Source organism: Entelurus aequoreus, linkage group LG13 (genome assembly GCF_033978785.1).
Source record: "Entelurus aequoreus isolate RoL-2023_Sb linkage group LG13, RoL_Eaeq_v1.1, whole genome shotgun sequence".
Classification (NCBI taxonomy): Eukaryota; Metazoa; Chordata; class Actinopteri; order Syngnathiformes; family Syngnathidae; genus Entelurus; species Entelurus aequoreus.
This window is the reverse complement of record NC_084743.1, coordinates 48,207,754-48,226,351: the sequence shown is the minus strand read 5'-3', so window position 1 is coordinate 48,226,351 and position 18,598 is coordinate 48,207,754. Positions and strand designations below refer to the sequence as shown.

Genomic DNA, 18,598 nt, shown 5'->3' with positions numbered 1-18,598 from the left:
ATGAGTCATTATTCATCATCATCATCATCATTATCAACTAAATAAGAGGATAGACCACTTTCTGTACCGGTTGGGTTATGCCTGATGAGGAAGAGAAAAGGTCTGTCCACAGAAACCCAAGGAGGAGAGGACCGAGCCATCAAAATTGCAGCTGGAGACCAGAAAAAAAAATAGAATTGTAGGATAAATTCTGACACTGAGAAAGCAGGTTTAAAGAGTAGTTATCTCAGATTTGAGCACCTTTTACCTATTGTAATAAAATTAGTCCCACTCCAACATAGAAAGTGCATAAGTATAAACAAATATCTTCTAAAAAAAAAAAAAAACACTTTAAATTTACATTATCTTTTATCTTACTTGAATAAAAAAAAAAAAGGACCAGTTTTTTTTTTGTTTTTTTTTAGGTAATACAACTAATATATTAGCTTTATTATTTAAAATAAATCAAAATAACGAAGTGCTGAAATGGCAGATTGTATCATTTTAAGTTAGTACAGGTATCATTTTAAGTTAGTACAGTATTACTTAACATGTAGATTGATATAAAATCATAAATGAACTGGTAATGTACGAAAAAAAACTCCTTAACTTTACAAATTTAATTTAGCTTAGATTTAATTTTAAATATTGGCAAAATAAAGATTGTATCATTTCAAGTACTGTATATTTTAGTACAGTATTACTTAAACATGTATAATGATCTAAAATCATAAAAGAACTGTAAGAAAAAAATGTGTCAATAAAAAAAACCTTTTTTTTTTTTGATTGATTGAAACTTTTTAGTAGATTGCACAGTACAGTACATATTCCGTACAACTGACCAATAAATGGTAACACCCAAATAAGTTTTTCAACTTGTTTAAGTCGGGGTCCACGTAAATAAATTCATAAATAATTAATTTTGCTTAGATTTCATTTTAAATATTGGTAAAATATTGTATCATTTTAAGTACTGTATATTTTAGTACAGTATTACTTAAACATGTATATTGATGTAAAATCATAAATGAACTGGTAAGAAAAAATGTGTGAATAAAAAAAACTTTTTAATTTTGCTTAGATTTCATTTTTAAATATTAGTAAAATAAATATTTTGTTTAAAACTATAAATGAAAATATTACATTTCTTTAAATAAGTAAATACCCCTGCAAACCAAACTTTTTTTTTTTGACCATTTAGGACCCATAAAAACCTTTTTTTACTAACTGGCTTTTATAAAACCCAGTATAAGACTTGGAACGCTTTGAACTGCCCGTTATTGTTTTAAAGAGGTCATTATATGATTTGTTTTTCACATTTAAAACACCTACCGGTACATAAGATGTATTTGTGGTTATTTGGTAAAATTTTGCATATATCTTTATATTTTACAGACCATCTTCAAGCCGCTTTCTGACCGTCTCTTGAGGATGCGCCATTTTTCGGGCGGTCTTATTACGTGCCTCCACGTTGATAGTGTCTTCTCCCCGTTAGCAATGTTGTAGATTTTAGCGCTTCCCTTTCGATTCTAATGACAGACATGAGTTAAAACTATACGGTACTTTGTATTAGAAATGGCAAGTGGAGGATGCATGTGCATGTACATGGCAGTCTGCCCCACAACAAGAGGATAATGAAAAGAACTGCCGCAAACTTTTCAGGTAAACCTCTACCATATATGGAGATATCTGCTTACATCACTACTGGGAAAAACCACAGAAATTGGGCAAATTCCAAACCACTCGTTTGGAGGATGTATGAAAGAAGGCAACTCCAGATTTATTTTATTAATATCGCCGCAGTGCCTCCATGGTATAATTTCCAACTTTCAGGAGATACGCAGATCCCAAATACAAAAAAAAAAAAAAAAACACGGTACCAATAGGTAAGAAAAGTTGGTTTTGTATAATAAGTCCCTTTTACCTCTTTCATATGTTTTACCATTGTTTAAAATTATGTATTTTCATTTTATGCCTTTGCTTTTCTGCTTTTCTATAGTTGTACTCATTTGTGGTGTTCAGCCCTTTATCAATTGTGGTTATTTGTAAAGGGCTTTATAATTAAAGTTGGTATTGTAAAATGAAATGCAAATAATTTTTCATATTTTAAGAAAAATATCTCAGATTTTGTAGATATTAGAAACATTAAGAACTTGCATGCGAATAAATAAATCTATAGCCAATCAACAATATTTACTTTGCATGTAAAATATAGTTCAAACAAATCAGAGCTATTATGAGCCCGTAGACCTGAAGAAAATATACACCCATGGGATTACCCCTACAATATAATGAGATTTTATTCCACCGCATTTCACTATTTGTGAGCTCAAAAGATAATGTGATTGAATGTTAAATCAATAAACTTAGAGATTGACTCAGGACGCAATTCTCTCTTTTGCAGCAGCAGCTGTATTATACCTTTCTTGTAATATACTTTTCTTTCTATAAAATAATTTCATACTCGCCATATTCCTATTCCGACCTTTTTGTACGCACAGTTGCCATGGTGAATGGTAGTATCAGGGCTCAATTGGTGATGGCTTTATTGTGGCATGGCACACCTTTAAACTCGTGAACATACTCACGCTTCATTTACTCAGACCAGCTGTTTTGCAACCCAAAACTCTGTTCAGTTTTCAAGAGTTAGTTGAATTGTTCTGGAATGGACCCAGGTAAGTTTTCAAGTGAACTAACAACTCACTGGTGGCAGCTGATGCTGTCGTCCCGTCTTCATCCATCACTATTTTGGCTTTCTGAAGGGCCTTGGAGACATACACTGGCTCTGAACCTACAAACACACTGCTGTTAGTTCCACAATGTACAGACAGTAAATACAAAATAACACATTGAATATCATTTCATCTGCTAAAATGCAGTGACGCGCAATCAGGGGCGGCCTCACACTTCATTGTGAGACGGATAGATCAATATATTAATTAGTTTCGATTCTGAAGGTAGTATCAGTATTGAATTGAACAATTAAGGAAATGATTTTCAATCCTTTTCAACATTTTCCCGCACTTATTTTTGCTTGTGTTTATATTGTTTATATTGCTATTGTAATATAATTATTTTATATTTTCTTTGTTTTTTGCCTAAAATATTTGTCCTGTTATTTTATTCTGATTGAAAACATGAACAACAAATTAAAAGCGAAAATTACAAAAATGATTCAACGATATTGAAAATGTTGTACAAAGTACTACTGGCAAAGGTTGCATCAGTTTCAGACATTAAGGAACATCATAAGTTGAAATTTGAACAATATCCAAAAAGGAGTAGGTAGAAGCAAAGCTTATTTAATACAACCCTTTCTCAAACTCTTGGCTACTGATAATTCATTCTCACTATGCGTTTGACATGTTAACATTAATTCTTGTTTCACATTGTCATTAACAAATTTGTTACCTGCAGTGCTTTGATGTCAACATTTTAAGATAGCGAGAGGGAGGAAAAGAGCATCTGTAACAATAGATATACACATTTAGGACTCATCCTTGGGTCTGTATTTACTCATTAAATGCATAACAAAAGGAGCAGTATTCCTCACCCTTGTCAGCATTTCGCCAATGTTAGCAGAAAGATTATACACCATTAACAGTCTACAGACTGAAATGATTTAATGTAAGTAAGTGACATCATGACTCTTGCTAATCATATAATAAACTGCAAAGAAAAGTTATAAGGTGAAGTAGACAGCTCGCTGCTAAAATGAATGAATGAAATAACATATGCAAATGTGTCTGTGTCCAATCCCAATTCATACCACAGGGTGGCACTGCTGCACCCTTCCCACCAATTCTGAGAGAAAGGAATGAGTTGTTTGCCTTTCACACTGGATATCTAGAAACATGACGTCAGTCATACTGGCGCTCAGCAGTAAACAGCTAACAATCCCATCATATTTTCGAGCCTCAATCATGTTTATATAATGGACATCACTTCATATTTGGGATAGGAGTGACTGGGATTCCACTCACTCAAGTGCCTGAAGTCAGCTTTGTCTTGACTGAACATGTCTGTGAGACCCAGCACTGACAGGGGGGCCTTCAAATCTACCTCAGCATCTGCAGTGAACCTTGAGACAAACAGTCATTTGTCACTTTTACTTGAGGCAAGTTACAACTCCTGTTCCAGTACAATTTTACTTACTTGGGGATGAGTAGACGCACTTTCCTCATGTGCATTAGTTTATTCCAACTCTGCACTGTGGCCGTGTTGATATGTGGGATGACATCGGACAGGGGCGTGTCTTCCTCGGTGGGCAGGACGATGAGCATGCTGATTGTGTTGCCGCGATAGGGCATTTCAATCACCCAATAATTCACTTCTTGCGGCGTGGTGGCAATGCCTAATACAATAAAGAAATATTTACTTGCATATTAAACTGGTATGCATGGCAATAAGGGAAGTACAGAGAGAAACACTACGTTGAGTGCAGTGTAGTCTAATCAGTGCACAAAACATTTAAATTTCAGTATTTCACATCCAGCATAATTTACTATTTAACTTTGTACGTCTGCAAATGGTGTTAACAGCCTGGGGTCCATTTTGTGCCCACCGTCTCAGCTTATACTAAAAATAAAATTAATTCTGAGATATATTACACTAATTTGCTATGTCGCCTATAACAAAGCTGAGATGGTGAGGTTTTGTTTATATAGTTTAGCAGTGTTTCTTAACCATGGACCATTGTCAGCCCAACCCATTGTTGGGCTGCCAAAAATATCAGTTTCTCAGCTAGCGGTACTCAGTTGTAATACACTTTCCCACCACTTGTGGCAGTAACGACAATATCAAAACATCCATCCATCCATCCATCCATTTTCTACAGAAGGAAGAAATCTAAAGCTAAAGTCAGAAGTTTCTGAAGTGCAAAAAATAAGACTTCTGTATTTTCATTTAATTTCTATTTTCAGCTTATTTAAGAAACATTATTTATTATTATTTTAGTTAGAATTTTTTAGCACTACGTAATTGTAAGTACATTTTGATACATTTTATTGACAGCTTATTTAAGAAAAATTTATTTTTAATTTAGTTAGAATTTATTCATTTTAGCACTCCGTAATTTTTTGTTAAAAAAAATCTGTTTTTACGAGTACCTTCTCTTGCAGTATATTTAATTAGTATTTATTTTTGTAATCAACCTGACTTTGATTAAAGAACATATTTGTAATTAACACATGCTTTCATATCATTTGATAAGGTTGTGAACTGAAAATAGGTTCAATATAATTATTGAAAATGACTAGAAGAGTAAAATAACTAATTCAGTGTTAATATTTGAGTGGGTCCTGGGCCCCTCTGTTATGGAAAAGTTGGGCCCCGAAGTCAAAAGGGTTAAGAACCCCTGGTTTAGCATATATTGACCAACATTAAAAATGTATAAAAAATTGACCCCCACCATTTTTTTTTTTTCTTTCAACACAGACCTCAGAGGAAAATTTTGGACACCACTAATATAAATGCTTTTTGATTCCCCTAATCAATTTTTAATTGGAATAATTTCCAAGACATTGTTGGATTAAGATGTTGTGCTGTGACACAACCAAAGACCTTGAAACATGGTATATTTTATAATCATATTGGTGGATGTATGCATTCTCCTCTGCAACCTTGCTAAAGTGTAAACCCACCCCACAAATCAAAGCCTCAGGATTTCTGTTTTGTCAGAAAAAGTATCAACAGAAGGTCACCCAAAAAAACAAACAAGTGTAGCATACAAAATATACTTCATGATACCGAACACAGACAAAATATTTAGTCTAGTGGGTAAGGTCAGGTTATATGTGGAGAACTTGTGCTTCGTTAAATGAAGTAACTAAATCATTTAACAGGATAAAGACATACTTTAGACCAACACAAAGAGTGCTATCTGTTAAACACTAATTCGCGATGCATAAAAAATGTTAAAATTGGTTGCCGGTCGCCACAGACAACTTCTTATAATTCTAATGGTACAATATCTCGGGCATAGGTTCCATCAATTACTCTAGCCCAGGAAAGCCTTCGATATTCATAAATATATATAATTTTCGGTAAGAATGCAAAATGCTAAGAGGAAGGAAGACAGCTCCAGTGTGGACTCAGAAGACGCAACTGGGCTCTGGGTACGTGCAGGCTTCCTGCGGAAGACGTCGGTGGCGAGGGAGAGGCCTGGCTAGCAGCTAGCAGCAGCTAGCAGAAGCAAGACCACCTCGCGACGACGGGACCGGTAGGTGACGGCGGCGGCGAGTGACGGCAGCGGGGCGGCGAGGTAGAGGCCCGGCTAGCAGCCAGCAGCAGTGGGACCACCACCCCACCACCTAACGGCGGCGAGATCGACAGCTTTCTTGCGGCGGCGTGTGATAGCAGCAGAGCGGCGAGGGAGAGGCCCGGCTAGCAGAAGCGGGACCACCTCGCGACGACGGGACCGGCAGGTGACGGCGGCGGCGAGTGACGGCAGCGGGGCGGCGAGGGAGAGGCCCGGCTAGCAGCCAGCAGCAGTGGGACCACCACCTCACGGCGGCGAGAGCGACAGCTTTCGCGCGGCGGCGTGTGACAGCAGCAGAGCGGCAAGGGAGAGGCCCGGCTAGCAGCAGCTAGAATAAGCGGGACCCCCTCGCGACGACGGGACCGGGGACAGCCTTGGCTGAAGGCGGTAAACACCCGCGACAGCCAAAATCAACATGGGGCCAAAGAAGGTGCTCTCTCCTGATGAAGGTGAGGAGATAAGGCGATCACTTGAATTTTTAACAGCAGAGGTATCAGCCATTAAGCAGTACCAACAGACAATTATGCAGCTGGTGGAGGAGGTAAAAATTCTACGAGTCGAGAATGATGCAAAAACTTTACAAATAGAACAGTTAACAGACCGAGTGGATGAACTGGAACAATACACAAGAATAAATAACGTTATTTTGACCGGGCTTAATATTAAACCCCGTTCATATGCTCGGGCGGTGACCGCCAATAGTGGAGAAGAGCCCGGGAATTTGGACATCTCCACAGAGAGGCAAGTGGCAACATTCATGGAGTCAAAAGGCATATTCATGGACATGGCAAATGTGGAAGCTTGCCACCCACTCCATAAGAAGAAAGATAATTCGGCACCAGTAATAATAATGAGATTTGTCAATAGGAAACATAAAACCGCATTACTAAAACAAGGGAGGAAGCTGAAAGGAACAGACGTGTACATAAATGAACATTTAACAAAGAAAAACGCAGACAGCCAGAAAAGCACGTAGCTTAAGAAAACAAGGAAAAATACAACAAACATGGACAGCAAACTGTAAAATATTTATTAAACTAAATGGAACACCAGAGGAAGCAAGAGTAATAGTCATAAGGAAAATAGCAGAGCTGGATAAATATCAATAAAGATAAAAAAATTAAACACAACCATGACACAAACAAACAATAATCAATCAAACAGAGAATTTAACCTTTTCCAGCACCGACTATAACAGGACGGAATTGGACAGTGCTATAGATCCAGACATACATTTTTTTTCTCACATGGACAATAATTGTTTATATTATACAGAAGTACAGTACAACACCAACATTAATTCCAATAACAAACTGTCAATTATTCATATTAACTGCAGAAGCTTGTATGCCAATTTTAACAATATGAAATTATTTTTGGAACACTTTAAAGAACCTTTCAAAATTATCGCTGTATCAGAGACATGGATGGATCCAAAAAAAGGAATGGACTTTGGACTAGAAGGATATGAACTCAATTATATTAATAGAGTAAATAAGAATGGAGGCGGAGTTGCTGTATATGTGATGAAGGACTTCCATTACAAGGTGGTAAAAGACATGTCACTGGCTATTGACAATGTTTTAGAGTGTATAACCATTGAGATATGTCATGAAAGAAATAGAAATGTATTGATCAGTTGTATATATAGGGCACCCAACTCAAGTATTGAAGGATTTGAAGACTGGATTAAGGGAACTTTCAATGGAATCAGTCAAAAAGTACTCTTTTTATGTGGAGACTTCAACATTGATCTCTTGAACCCCAACAAGCAAGAGTCCATTAATGATTTCACAGATACAATGTATAGTATGAGTTTGTATCCTCAAATCACAAGGCCAACCAGAATTGCAAGTCACAGTGCTACACTTATTGACAATATATTCACTAATGTCTTTGATAATAATATAACAAGTGGACTGTTAACAACCGACATCAGCGACCATCTGCCAGTCTTTACTATTTATGATGGGAACTACAGGAAGAAGAACATTGACAAAAAGACATTTCAAAGACTATGTACAGAGGAAGGAATGATTTTCTTCAAGAAGGATCTGAGGAAACAAATTTGGGACAATGTATATAATGAAGATGATGTAGATGATGCATATGGGAATTTTGTCAACACCTTTCTAACACTCTATGATAAACATTGCCCATGGAAAGAACGTAGTAAGAAGCAAAAGAAAAACAACCAACCGTGGATGACAAAAGGACTGAAAAATGCTTGTCACAAAAAAAACACATTGTATCGAATATTTATAACACAAAGATCTATAGAGGCAGAAAATAAGTATAAGAAATATAAAAACAAGCTAATTGGTATACTACGAACATGTAAGAAGGAATACTACAGTCAATTATTAAACAAGAACAAAAACAACATGAGAGCAACATGGGGCATCCTAAATAGCATCATTAAAAATGGTGCTAAGAAAGATTACCCCCAGTACTTTCTAGATGGACATACAAAAAATGATAATATGAACCAAATAGCTGAACGTTTCAATGATTATTTTGTTAATATCGGAACAAATCTGGATCAAAGAATTCCAAATGCAGATGATGGGTCAGTTGAGGACTTGAGTGAGCTCATAGACAGAAATCCCAATTCCATGTTTCTTAAAAGTGTAACAAAAGAAGAAATAATCAAAATTGTAAAAAATTGTAAATACAAGACTTCAACTGACTGTCATGGAATAGATATGGTAACGATAAAAAAGGTTATAGAAGACATTTCAGAACCTCTGACATATATCACCCATGTATCATTTTTAACCGGAAAATTCCCAGACAAAATGAAAGTTGCAAAAGTCGTACCAATCTATAAGAATGGAGACGTACACCAGTTTACTAACTACAGACCAGTTTCATTACTTCCACAATTCTCCAAAATCATGGAAAAATTATTCAATAGTCGATTAGATTTATTTATTAACAAAAGTGGGACGCTCGTGGAGAACCAGTATGGATTTCGAGCAAATATCTCAACATCAATACCATTAATTAAAATAAAAGAGGAAATTACCAATGCAATAGATGGTAAAGAATGTGCGGCAGCAGTATTCATGGTCTTAACAAAAGCATTTGATACAATTAATCATGATATTTTAATACAAAAATTAGAACGATATGGCATCAGAGGTTTGGTATTGAACTGGGTAAGAAGCTATTTAACCAACAGGAAGCAATATGTGAAGATGGGTGAAAATATGTCAACACGGCTAGATATATCCTGTGGTGTGCCGCAGGGATCAATACTGGGACGAAAATGGTTTAATCTTTATATAAACGACATTTGTAAAGTTACAAAGGACTTAAAGTTAGTTTTATTTGCAGATGATACAACTGCTTTCTGTTCAGGAGAGAACACACAGAAGATAATACAAATAATAACAGAAGAAATGAACAAATTAAAAAGATGGTTTGACAAAAACAGACTATCTTTGAATCTCAGTAAAACTAAAATAATGCTATTTGGTAATAGTAGGAAAGAGCATCATACGCAAATACAAATAGACGGAGTAGACATCGAAAGGGTAAAAGAAACCAGATTTTTGGGAGTATTAATAGATGATAAAATGAACTGGAAATCTCATATACAAAACATACAACATAAGGTAGCAAAAAACATTTCAATAATGAATAAAACAAAACACGTCCTGGGCCAAAAATCACTTCATATTCTCTACTGCTCACTAGTGTTACCATATCTGACTTATTGTGCAGAAATATGGGGAAACAACTACAAATGTGCGCTACATTCGTTAACCATGTTACAAAAAAGATCAGTTAGAATAATACATAATGTTGGATATAGAGAACATACAAACCCTTTATTTATTAAGTCAAAAATATTAAAGTTTGGTGATTTGGTAAAATTGCAAACAGCTGAAATGATGTACAAAGCAATCTATAACCTGCTACCAAAGAATGTACAACATTTCTTCTCAACTAAAGAGGAGAAATATAACCTTAGAGGAAAAAATAATTTAAAACATTTATATGCACGTACAACACTTAAAACTTTTAGCATAACAGTATGTGGAATTAAATTATGGAATGGATTAAGTAAAGAAGTTAAAAATTGTACTGACATGATCCAGTTTAAGAGGTTGTTTAAATTAATAGTGCTTACAAAGTACAAAGAAGAAGAATTATGGGAAAAACTTCCAACCTTATTGAAAATATTCTTCATCTCAGTATGTTAATAATGACTGAATTAATTAATTACATATTACAAACTGTTGTATATACTAATTCATAGATGTTATTTTATTATATAAAAAGGTCAGTAAATGATTTTATATAATTGTAAATGCTTTGAAGTGGGAAAGGGGTAGGATTAAATAAGCTTTGCTTCTTCCTACTCCTTTTCGGGCATGATGTAAATGAAATGATATGAAATTGTGTGATGTATTATGATGTAAATGTGTTCATGTTCGAAATAAACTAAAAGAAAGAAAGAAAAAGAAAGAAAATATAACTATGTATTCTATATGTATATTCATATACAGTGGTCTCCAACTAAAGAGTGCCGCAACTTAATGTTTTGAGATAAGAGCTGTCTCTCAGCTAATTGTGCTATAAAGCTTCAAAGTTGCAAGAAAAGTGAAGTGAAGGAGGGGGCTCACAAGAAGCAGATAATATTCATTGAATTAAAAATAAAAATAATCTAAAATATTACAGAGCATGTCACCAACTTTTGAGTGTATCATTTCTAGTCTGCACCATACTGAAGCAAAATGAGTAACGCCAGTCAAGAATGTTGAAATCGTATCTAAACAGCGAACATTTATTCATGAAAATATGGAAAAGCTGCTGATTGACTGTCAGAGAAGCAGTTGGGAGGAGATACTTTAAAAGTCCACTCTCCAAGGTAAATGCTGTATATTTTTGCATTACTTCATAAAACTACTGTAGTTAAACAGTACATTCTATTGTATTGTTTTATACAATATTTATATATAAAAGTTTTTGATTTTTTTAGAAAGGCATGGCACGTGTTAAAATTGTGCTGTTTGGGGGTGCAAGCACTAATTTAATTCAATTCGAGACGTAGATTTGAGATGCAAGTGTTTTGAGCTAAGATCTGTCACCGAAACAATTAAGCTCGTAAGTTGAGGTACTACTGTATTATATATTACAAACCCTGTTTCCATATGAGTTGGGAAATTGTGTTAGATGTAAATAAACGGAATACAATGATTTGCAAATCATTTTCAACCCATATTCAGTTGAATGCTACAAAGATATATTTGATGTTCAAACTGATAAACTTTTTTTTTTGCAAATAATCATTAACTTTAGAATTTGATGCCAGCAACACATGACAAAGAAGTTGGGAAAGGTGGCAATAAATACTGATAAAGTTGAGGAATGCTCATCAAACACTTATTTGGAACATCCCACAGGTGTGCAGGCTAATTGGGAACAGGTGGGTGCCATGATTGGGTATAAAAACAGCTTCCCAAAAAATGCTCAGTCTTTCACAGGAAAGGATGGGGCGAGGTACACCCCTTTGTCCACAACTGCGTGAGCAAATAGTCAAACAGTTTAAGAACAACGTTTCTCAAAGTGCAATTGCAAGAAATTTAGGGATTTCAACATCTACGGTCCATAATATCATCAAAAGGTTCAGAGAATCTGGAGAAATCACTCCACGTAAGCAGCATGGCCGGAAACCAACATTGAATGACCGTGACCTTCGATCCCTCAGACGGCACTGTATCAAAAACCGACATCAATCTCTAAAGGATATCACCACATGGGCTCAGGAACACTTCAGAAAACCACTGTCACTAAATACAGTTTGTCGCTACATCTGTAAGTGCAAGTTAAAGCTCTACTATGCAAAGCGAAAGCCATTTATCAACAACATCCAGAAACGCCGCCGGCTTCTCTGGGCCCGAGATCATCTAAGATGGACTCATGCAAAGTGGAAAAGTGTTCTGTGGTCTGACGAGTCCACATTTCAAATTAGTTTTGGAAATATTCGACATCGTGTCATCCGGACCAAAGGGGAAAAGAACCATCCAGACTGTTATCGACGCAAAGTCTAAAAGCCAGCATCTGTGATGGTATGGGGGTGCATTAGTGCCCAAGGCATGGGTAACTTACACATCTGTGAAGGCACCATTAATGCTGAAAGGTACATACAGGTTTTGGAACAACATATGCTGCCATAAAAGTGCCGTTTTTTTCATGGACGCCCCTGCTTATTTCAGTAAGACAATGCCAAGCCACATTCAGCATGTGTTACAACAGCGTGGCTTCGTAAAAAAAAAAAGAGTGCGGGTACTTTCCTGGCCCGCCTGCAGTCCAGACCTGTCCATCGAAAATGTGTGGCGCATTATGAAGCGTAAAATACGACAGCGGAGACCCCGGACTGTTGAAGCTCTACATAAAACAAGAATGGGAAAGAATTCCACTTTCAAAGCTTCAACCATTAGTTTCCTCATTTCCCAATCGTTTATTGAGTGTTGTTAAAAGAAAAGGTGATGTAACAGTGGTGAACATGCCCTTTCCCAACTACTTTGGCACGTGTTGCAGCCATGAAATTCTAAGTTAATTATTATTTGCAAAACAAAAATAAAGTTTATGAGTTTGAACATCAAATATCTTGTCTTTGTAGTGCATTCAATTGAATATGGGTTGAAAAAGATTTGCAAATCATTGTATTCCGTTTATATTTACATCTAACACAATTTCCCAACTCATATGGAAACGGGGTTTGTAGGTAGATGATTATGAGACATACTGTACATTATATTAAATGTAGACAAATGTCCTTAGCATACATACATTGTTGACAGACCCTAATCAACAATATGTGATGGTGACACCACTTGTCCAGAAGCTTGACATATCGATTACTGGCATTAAGGGCATTTTCCGAGATGTACCTGGAAATGACATCTCTGACCATCAACCCTGTGCGATAGACTATTGTATGTCATGGGTGTGCAAAGTGCGGCTGTGGGGGTAATTTGTTGTCAGCAGTTTGTTTTTGATTTTCCCACAACACATTGTAAAAAACACAATGTAAAAAATTTAAGAGGAAAAAAATGGAGCAAAAAGGCACTGTCTTTAAATGTGTGTAGACTTTTTTGTTTTGTAGCCTTTTTACAAAATAAAATATCAAAGCATCCTTTGATTTTTCAGTACAGGTGCTCAAATAGGTTTGAACACCTTTGCAGTATCTAAATGAAGAAAAAAACGTTTTAAAAGTCATGAACCCTCATTGTGTATCTCTTCATTTAATAATTTTCTCCTGTGTTTAAGACGTCTGCTAAGCTTCTTTAACGTACCCCTCTCCACTACGAGCACCTTTTTTTTTTTTTTTTTTTACTTTTAGGTTTAAAATGCTTAATGAATAGTGTTTGTTGCCTCAAGGAGTTACACTTGGCGCTCAGATACATTATGTATATGGATTTTTTAATGTATATGGATTCTGATATGTGCAAAAAATTTATCTGATGTCAATATTTAATATACTTGGCCAGAAGGGTTAGGGTTGATCGTTAGCTCAATAGCGAGAGCTGTATGTTTAAACAGGTGCAGGAATTCTTGTAGGTCGCAAGTTACTAGGCCTTTCATGAAACTGAGAACAAGAGGCAAATTGAATCCTATCATGGAATCAACAGACGGCTCCGAGCTTATTCTGCAGCATGGCAGCCAAAAAACATTTGCTAGTATCAGAATCTTTAGTCCTGAATCCTGTGACAATGTCATTAGTCTGGACCGCAAGAAGATAAAAGTGCAACTGTAGCCCAGATGCTAGAGTGGAATGTGCAGCACAAAGTGACTTCATCAACATGCTCACATAAATCAATAAGTCGTATATAATTAATAAATAACATTATGGGATGAATGTGGGAACGTATTTCCGAAGGCACATCATGATCAGACAATAAATCCAAAATGGATGCCCGACTTCTTCACAGTCACAGCTTACATTAGCGGACAAATGCCGAATGTTTATCGTCTAATTATGCCAACGTACACGACAGAAATGTTACTTTTATTCTACGTAGAGTTCTTCTGTCCACATTTTTACCTGGTTTACTGAAAACAGACCAGAAAAAAAATATACCCGCCACAAATGTAAGCGTTTGTGTTTTCAAACTACAAATTCTCACATACCTTTATACAAACTCCCCTACGATACTAAGCAATGCAAGATTAGGACCCCTTCTTTTAATTGTATGGTTATTTTTAACATTGTGTCACCTATTAGTGGGTGTGGAGAAGTGTTTTAATTTGACAACAAAATTGTTGCATTTTTTGTTACGTATTGGTGGGTGCAGAGAAGTGTTTTAAGTTGATAACAAAAGTGTTGCAGTGCTCTGTAATTTTGCTACTTCTTAATGGCGACTTAAGTTTTACATGACATTTTGTTTACACTTGAATAGTACACACAATAGCGGAATCATTTGGCTTTCAAGATAAAAGGTATGTTTTTTTGTTTTATTTTACCATGTATGTTAATTTGTTTAATTCCTAAGCTCCTTGGCTGAAACATGTTTTCCTCCTTTCTTGAAGTGTCCACAGGTTTGGTTTTGTTTATTAGTTTATTTAATTTGACGATATATTCTTGTTTTGAATACAACTGTAATATGGCTTGTAAATCAACAAAGTAAAAGCAATGGTCTTTTGTTGTTTTGAATACAACTGTAATATGGCTTGTAAATCAACAAAGTAAAAGCAATGGTCTTTGAGTCATTGATAAATATTTTTGTGAAACTATGTGTATTTGATTACCGTGTTCTATCCCGTTTTTGATGGGGATAAAGGAGTGTTGGAAAAGGTTTTTTGTAATGTTTTTGTGGGTGACAGGATTCATCCTTTTTAAATTGTTTATATATTCTGACTCAGTTTGCAGATACTCGCAGAATCAATGTTCAGTTTTCCATGGGTCCTTGTTTTCCCTGTTGACGTTATTTTTGGAGCCCTCAATACGCCCTATGATTGACGTTTTAAATGTCTTTCCTTCTGCTTAGACAGTTAGTGGCAAAGTGATTAAAATGTACCACATACCTCAAATATGAATGCAGAAGTTGGCCAAATGTGCATTTAAAGTCACAGGTGCACCCTCCTCAAATATATTACGGTAATGTTTTAAAAAGGTCAATAAAGTCCCTTATAACTTGTATTGATGCCATCATATCCAAGTCATTTATAGTGAGACACTAAAATGTAAGAATCCTCATTCCAGCCAGCAATGAGGCAATGACTGAGCTGAAGCCAAATATTATGCATTACTGAAAAAAATACATTATGACATGAATCTAGTATGGTGTTGTGTAAGTAAAGCACTCCATCCATCCATTTTCTACCTCGCCATGCTAAAATGACTCTTGACATATAAATATAGATCACCGGCGGGAGTATAATATTCCACAGAGGGCTTGATAATACAACTGGAGGTGGTATCTCTAAGTAATGTGTTCTTTATAACCAAACACGACCAAATTATTGTCGATGAGGTTTGTCAATACCTGCAGGTTGAACTTTACGGATTACAAAAATCCAGATTTTTCAAAAGAAAATTGTTCACAGTGGAATTACATTGCAGTAAAATAGGGATGTAATGATAAATGGTAAGAATAATCACTGCAGTCAAACTCACAACGGTTAATATTACCATCCATCCATTTTCTACCACTTGTCCCTTTTTGGGGTCGCGGGGGGTGCTGGAGCCTATCTCAGCTGCATTCGGGCGGAAGGCGGGGTACACCCTGGACAAGTCGCCACCTCATCGCAGGGCCAACACAGATAGACAGACAACATTCACACTCACATTCAATATTACCATTTTTAATTAAAATCATCGAGAACATTTTGATAACTGCATTTTTGTATACTCACGGACTGACACAAGCTTGACGTCTTTCCCTATTAAGAAACGACATAACCCAATCTAAACTTATGTGGACACATTGATGTCTGAGCAACTAAGATATTACATTTTGCACATTTAACCTACAACCTTTGCTTTCTTAAACAGAGTGATCGATATACATTGGGCATGGAAAATATTCAGACCCCTTTACATTTTTTACTCTGCTTGCAGCCAAAAAAAGGTATTGTATTTCTCATTAATGTACACTCAGACCCCAGCTTGACAGAAAAAAACAAAAATGCTGAATTTTTTGCAAATGTATTAAAAAATAACTAAAATATCACCTGGTCATAAGTACTCAGACCCTTTGCTCAATATTGAGTAGAAGCATCCTTTTGAGTTAGTACAATCATGAGTCTTCTTGGGAATTATACAAGTTTTTTACACCTGGATTTGGGGATCCTCTGCCAGTCTTCTAAGCAGATCCTCTCCAGTTCTGTCAGGTTGGATCGTGAACATTGGTGGACAGCCTTTTTCAGGTCTCTTCAGAGACGCTCAATTGGGTTTAGGTCAGGGCTCTGGTTGGGCCAGTCAAAAACGGTCACAGAGTTGTTCCGAAGCCACTCTTTTGTTATTTTAGGTGTGTGCTTAGAGTCATTGTCTTGTTGGAAGGTGGACATGTGGCCCAGTCTGAAGTCCTGAGCATTCTGGAACAGGTTTTCTTACAGGATATCTCTGTCCTTGGCCGCATTCATCTTTCCTTCACTTGCAACCAGTCCTGTCCTGTCCCTGCAGCTGAAAAACACCCCCATAGCATGATGCTGCCACCACCATGTTTCACTATTGGGATTGTATTGGGCAGGTAATGAGCAGTGCCTGGTTTTCTCCACACATATCGCTTAGAATTAACACCAAAAGGTTCAATCTTGGTCTCTTCAGACCAGAAAATCAAATTTCTCATAGTCTGGGAGGTATTTGTTTTTTGGCAAACTATGCAGACTTTCATGTGTCTTGCACTGAGGAGAGGCTTCCGTTGGGAGGGCTGCAGTGATAGTTGACTTTGTGGAATTTTCTCCCATCTCCCTTCTGCATCTCTGGAGCTCAGCCACAGTAATCGTTGAGTTCTTCTTCACCTCTCTTACTGAGGCTCTTCTCTCAGGATTGCTTAGTTTGGCTGGACAGCAAAGTTTAAGAAGAGTTGTGGTCGTCCCAAACTTCTTCCATTTAAGAATCATGGAGGCCACTGTGCTCTTAGGAACCTTGAGTGTTGCATAAATTATTTTGTTACTTTGACCAGATCTGTGCCTTGCCACAATTCTGTATGAGCTCCTTGGGCAGTTCCTTTGACCTCATAATTCTTACTTGCTCTGACATGCACTGTGAGCTGTAAGGTCTTATATAGACAGGTGTTTGCCTTTCCTAATCAAGTCCAATCAGCTTAATTAAATACAGCTGGACTCGTGAAGGAGCAGAACCATCTCAAAAGGGATCAAAAGACATGGACAGCATGCGAGTGAGTGTCACAGCAAAGGGTCTGAATACTTATGACCATGTAATATTTCAGTATAAATTTGCAAACATTTATACATTTGCTTTTTTATGTCAAGATGGGGTGCAGTGTGTACATTAATGTGAAATTAAAAAAAATATTTTTTTATTTTAGCAAATCACTGCAATGAAACAAAAGCTGAAATTTTTAAAGGGTGTGAATACTTTCCGTAACCACGGTATACTCAGAAGAATACGATGATGTTTAGGATCACTGAACAGAATAAGATTAGGCCGTCGCAAAGCCCTCCAGAATAAATATATTAGATTGTATTTGTTACGCACTTATATAATCTTAAAGTGCTATAGTACAAACAAATGTAAAACAATAGAAGCGTAGCCATTAAAAACAGATAAAACACTAAGATTAAAACACAATCAATGAACAATTAGAAACGCAAAACATGCACAATAGTGGGTTTTCTAATAGTGTGTTTTTTATTATTTCAGTTATTTAAAAAAATTACTTGGTCAAACGATTTTAGTGTGAAGTTATTACTTTGTGAGCACATACTGCAATAAAAATATTAACTCAGCCCGTGATATGATATTTTCATATCATTACATTTCTACTGTGAATAGAACAAAGTGGTGATGGACACATCATCTTTGGACATGCTCATATTGTTTTCACAAATGCAGTTGAATAAATTTAAGTCGACGCCCCTCCAGTTGTGGAGCCTAATGACGACATAAGCGATTGCTGACAAGCTTTTTTTAACCTTCGTATCTCGTATTTGCACAAATACGGACATGTTGAACTATGTCAGTGTAAAATTGTGATGTGTTTTGACTTTATTTTACTTCATAAACATTTAAACATGTTTCAAAACCTTCAAATGTAATACAAGCGCAAATCTTTCTGCCGTTAGCCTAAAATATAAAAAACTATTTAAATGGGTTCATTTTGTTAGAGGCGGCAAACAAACATGCACACCGAGCATTTTTGTTCCCCGCGAAAACTGTAC

The 18,598-nt window shown here is 36.2% G+C and overlaps 1 protein-coding gene across 2 annotated transcripts in view; it reads right to left on the bottom strand.

Annotated features, from left to right (window-relative positions):
- The window catches only part of serpine2 (serpin peptidase inhibitor, clade E (nexin, plasminogen activator inhibitor type 1), member 2), a 31,794-nt gene that overhangs the window by 442 nt on the left and 12,754 nt on the right, over positions 1-18,598 (bottom strand). For both annotated transcript variants that reach the window (XM_062067943.1, XM_062067944.1), the window contains exons 6-9: positions 4,135-4,333; positions 3,963-4,060; positions 2,684-2,770; positions 68-151 (exon numbers count right to left, since the gene is read on the bottom strand). In XM_062067943.1, the coding sequence (XP_061923927.1) occupies positions 68-151; positions 2,684-2,770; positions 3,963-4,060; positions 4,135-4,333 (468 nt within the window). The remainder of the gene's footprint in view (positions 1-67; positions 152-2,683; positions 2,771-3,962; positions 4,061-4,134; positions 4,334-18,598) is intronic.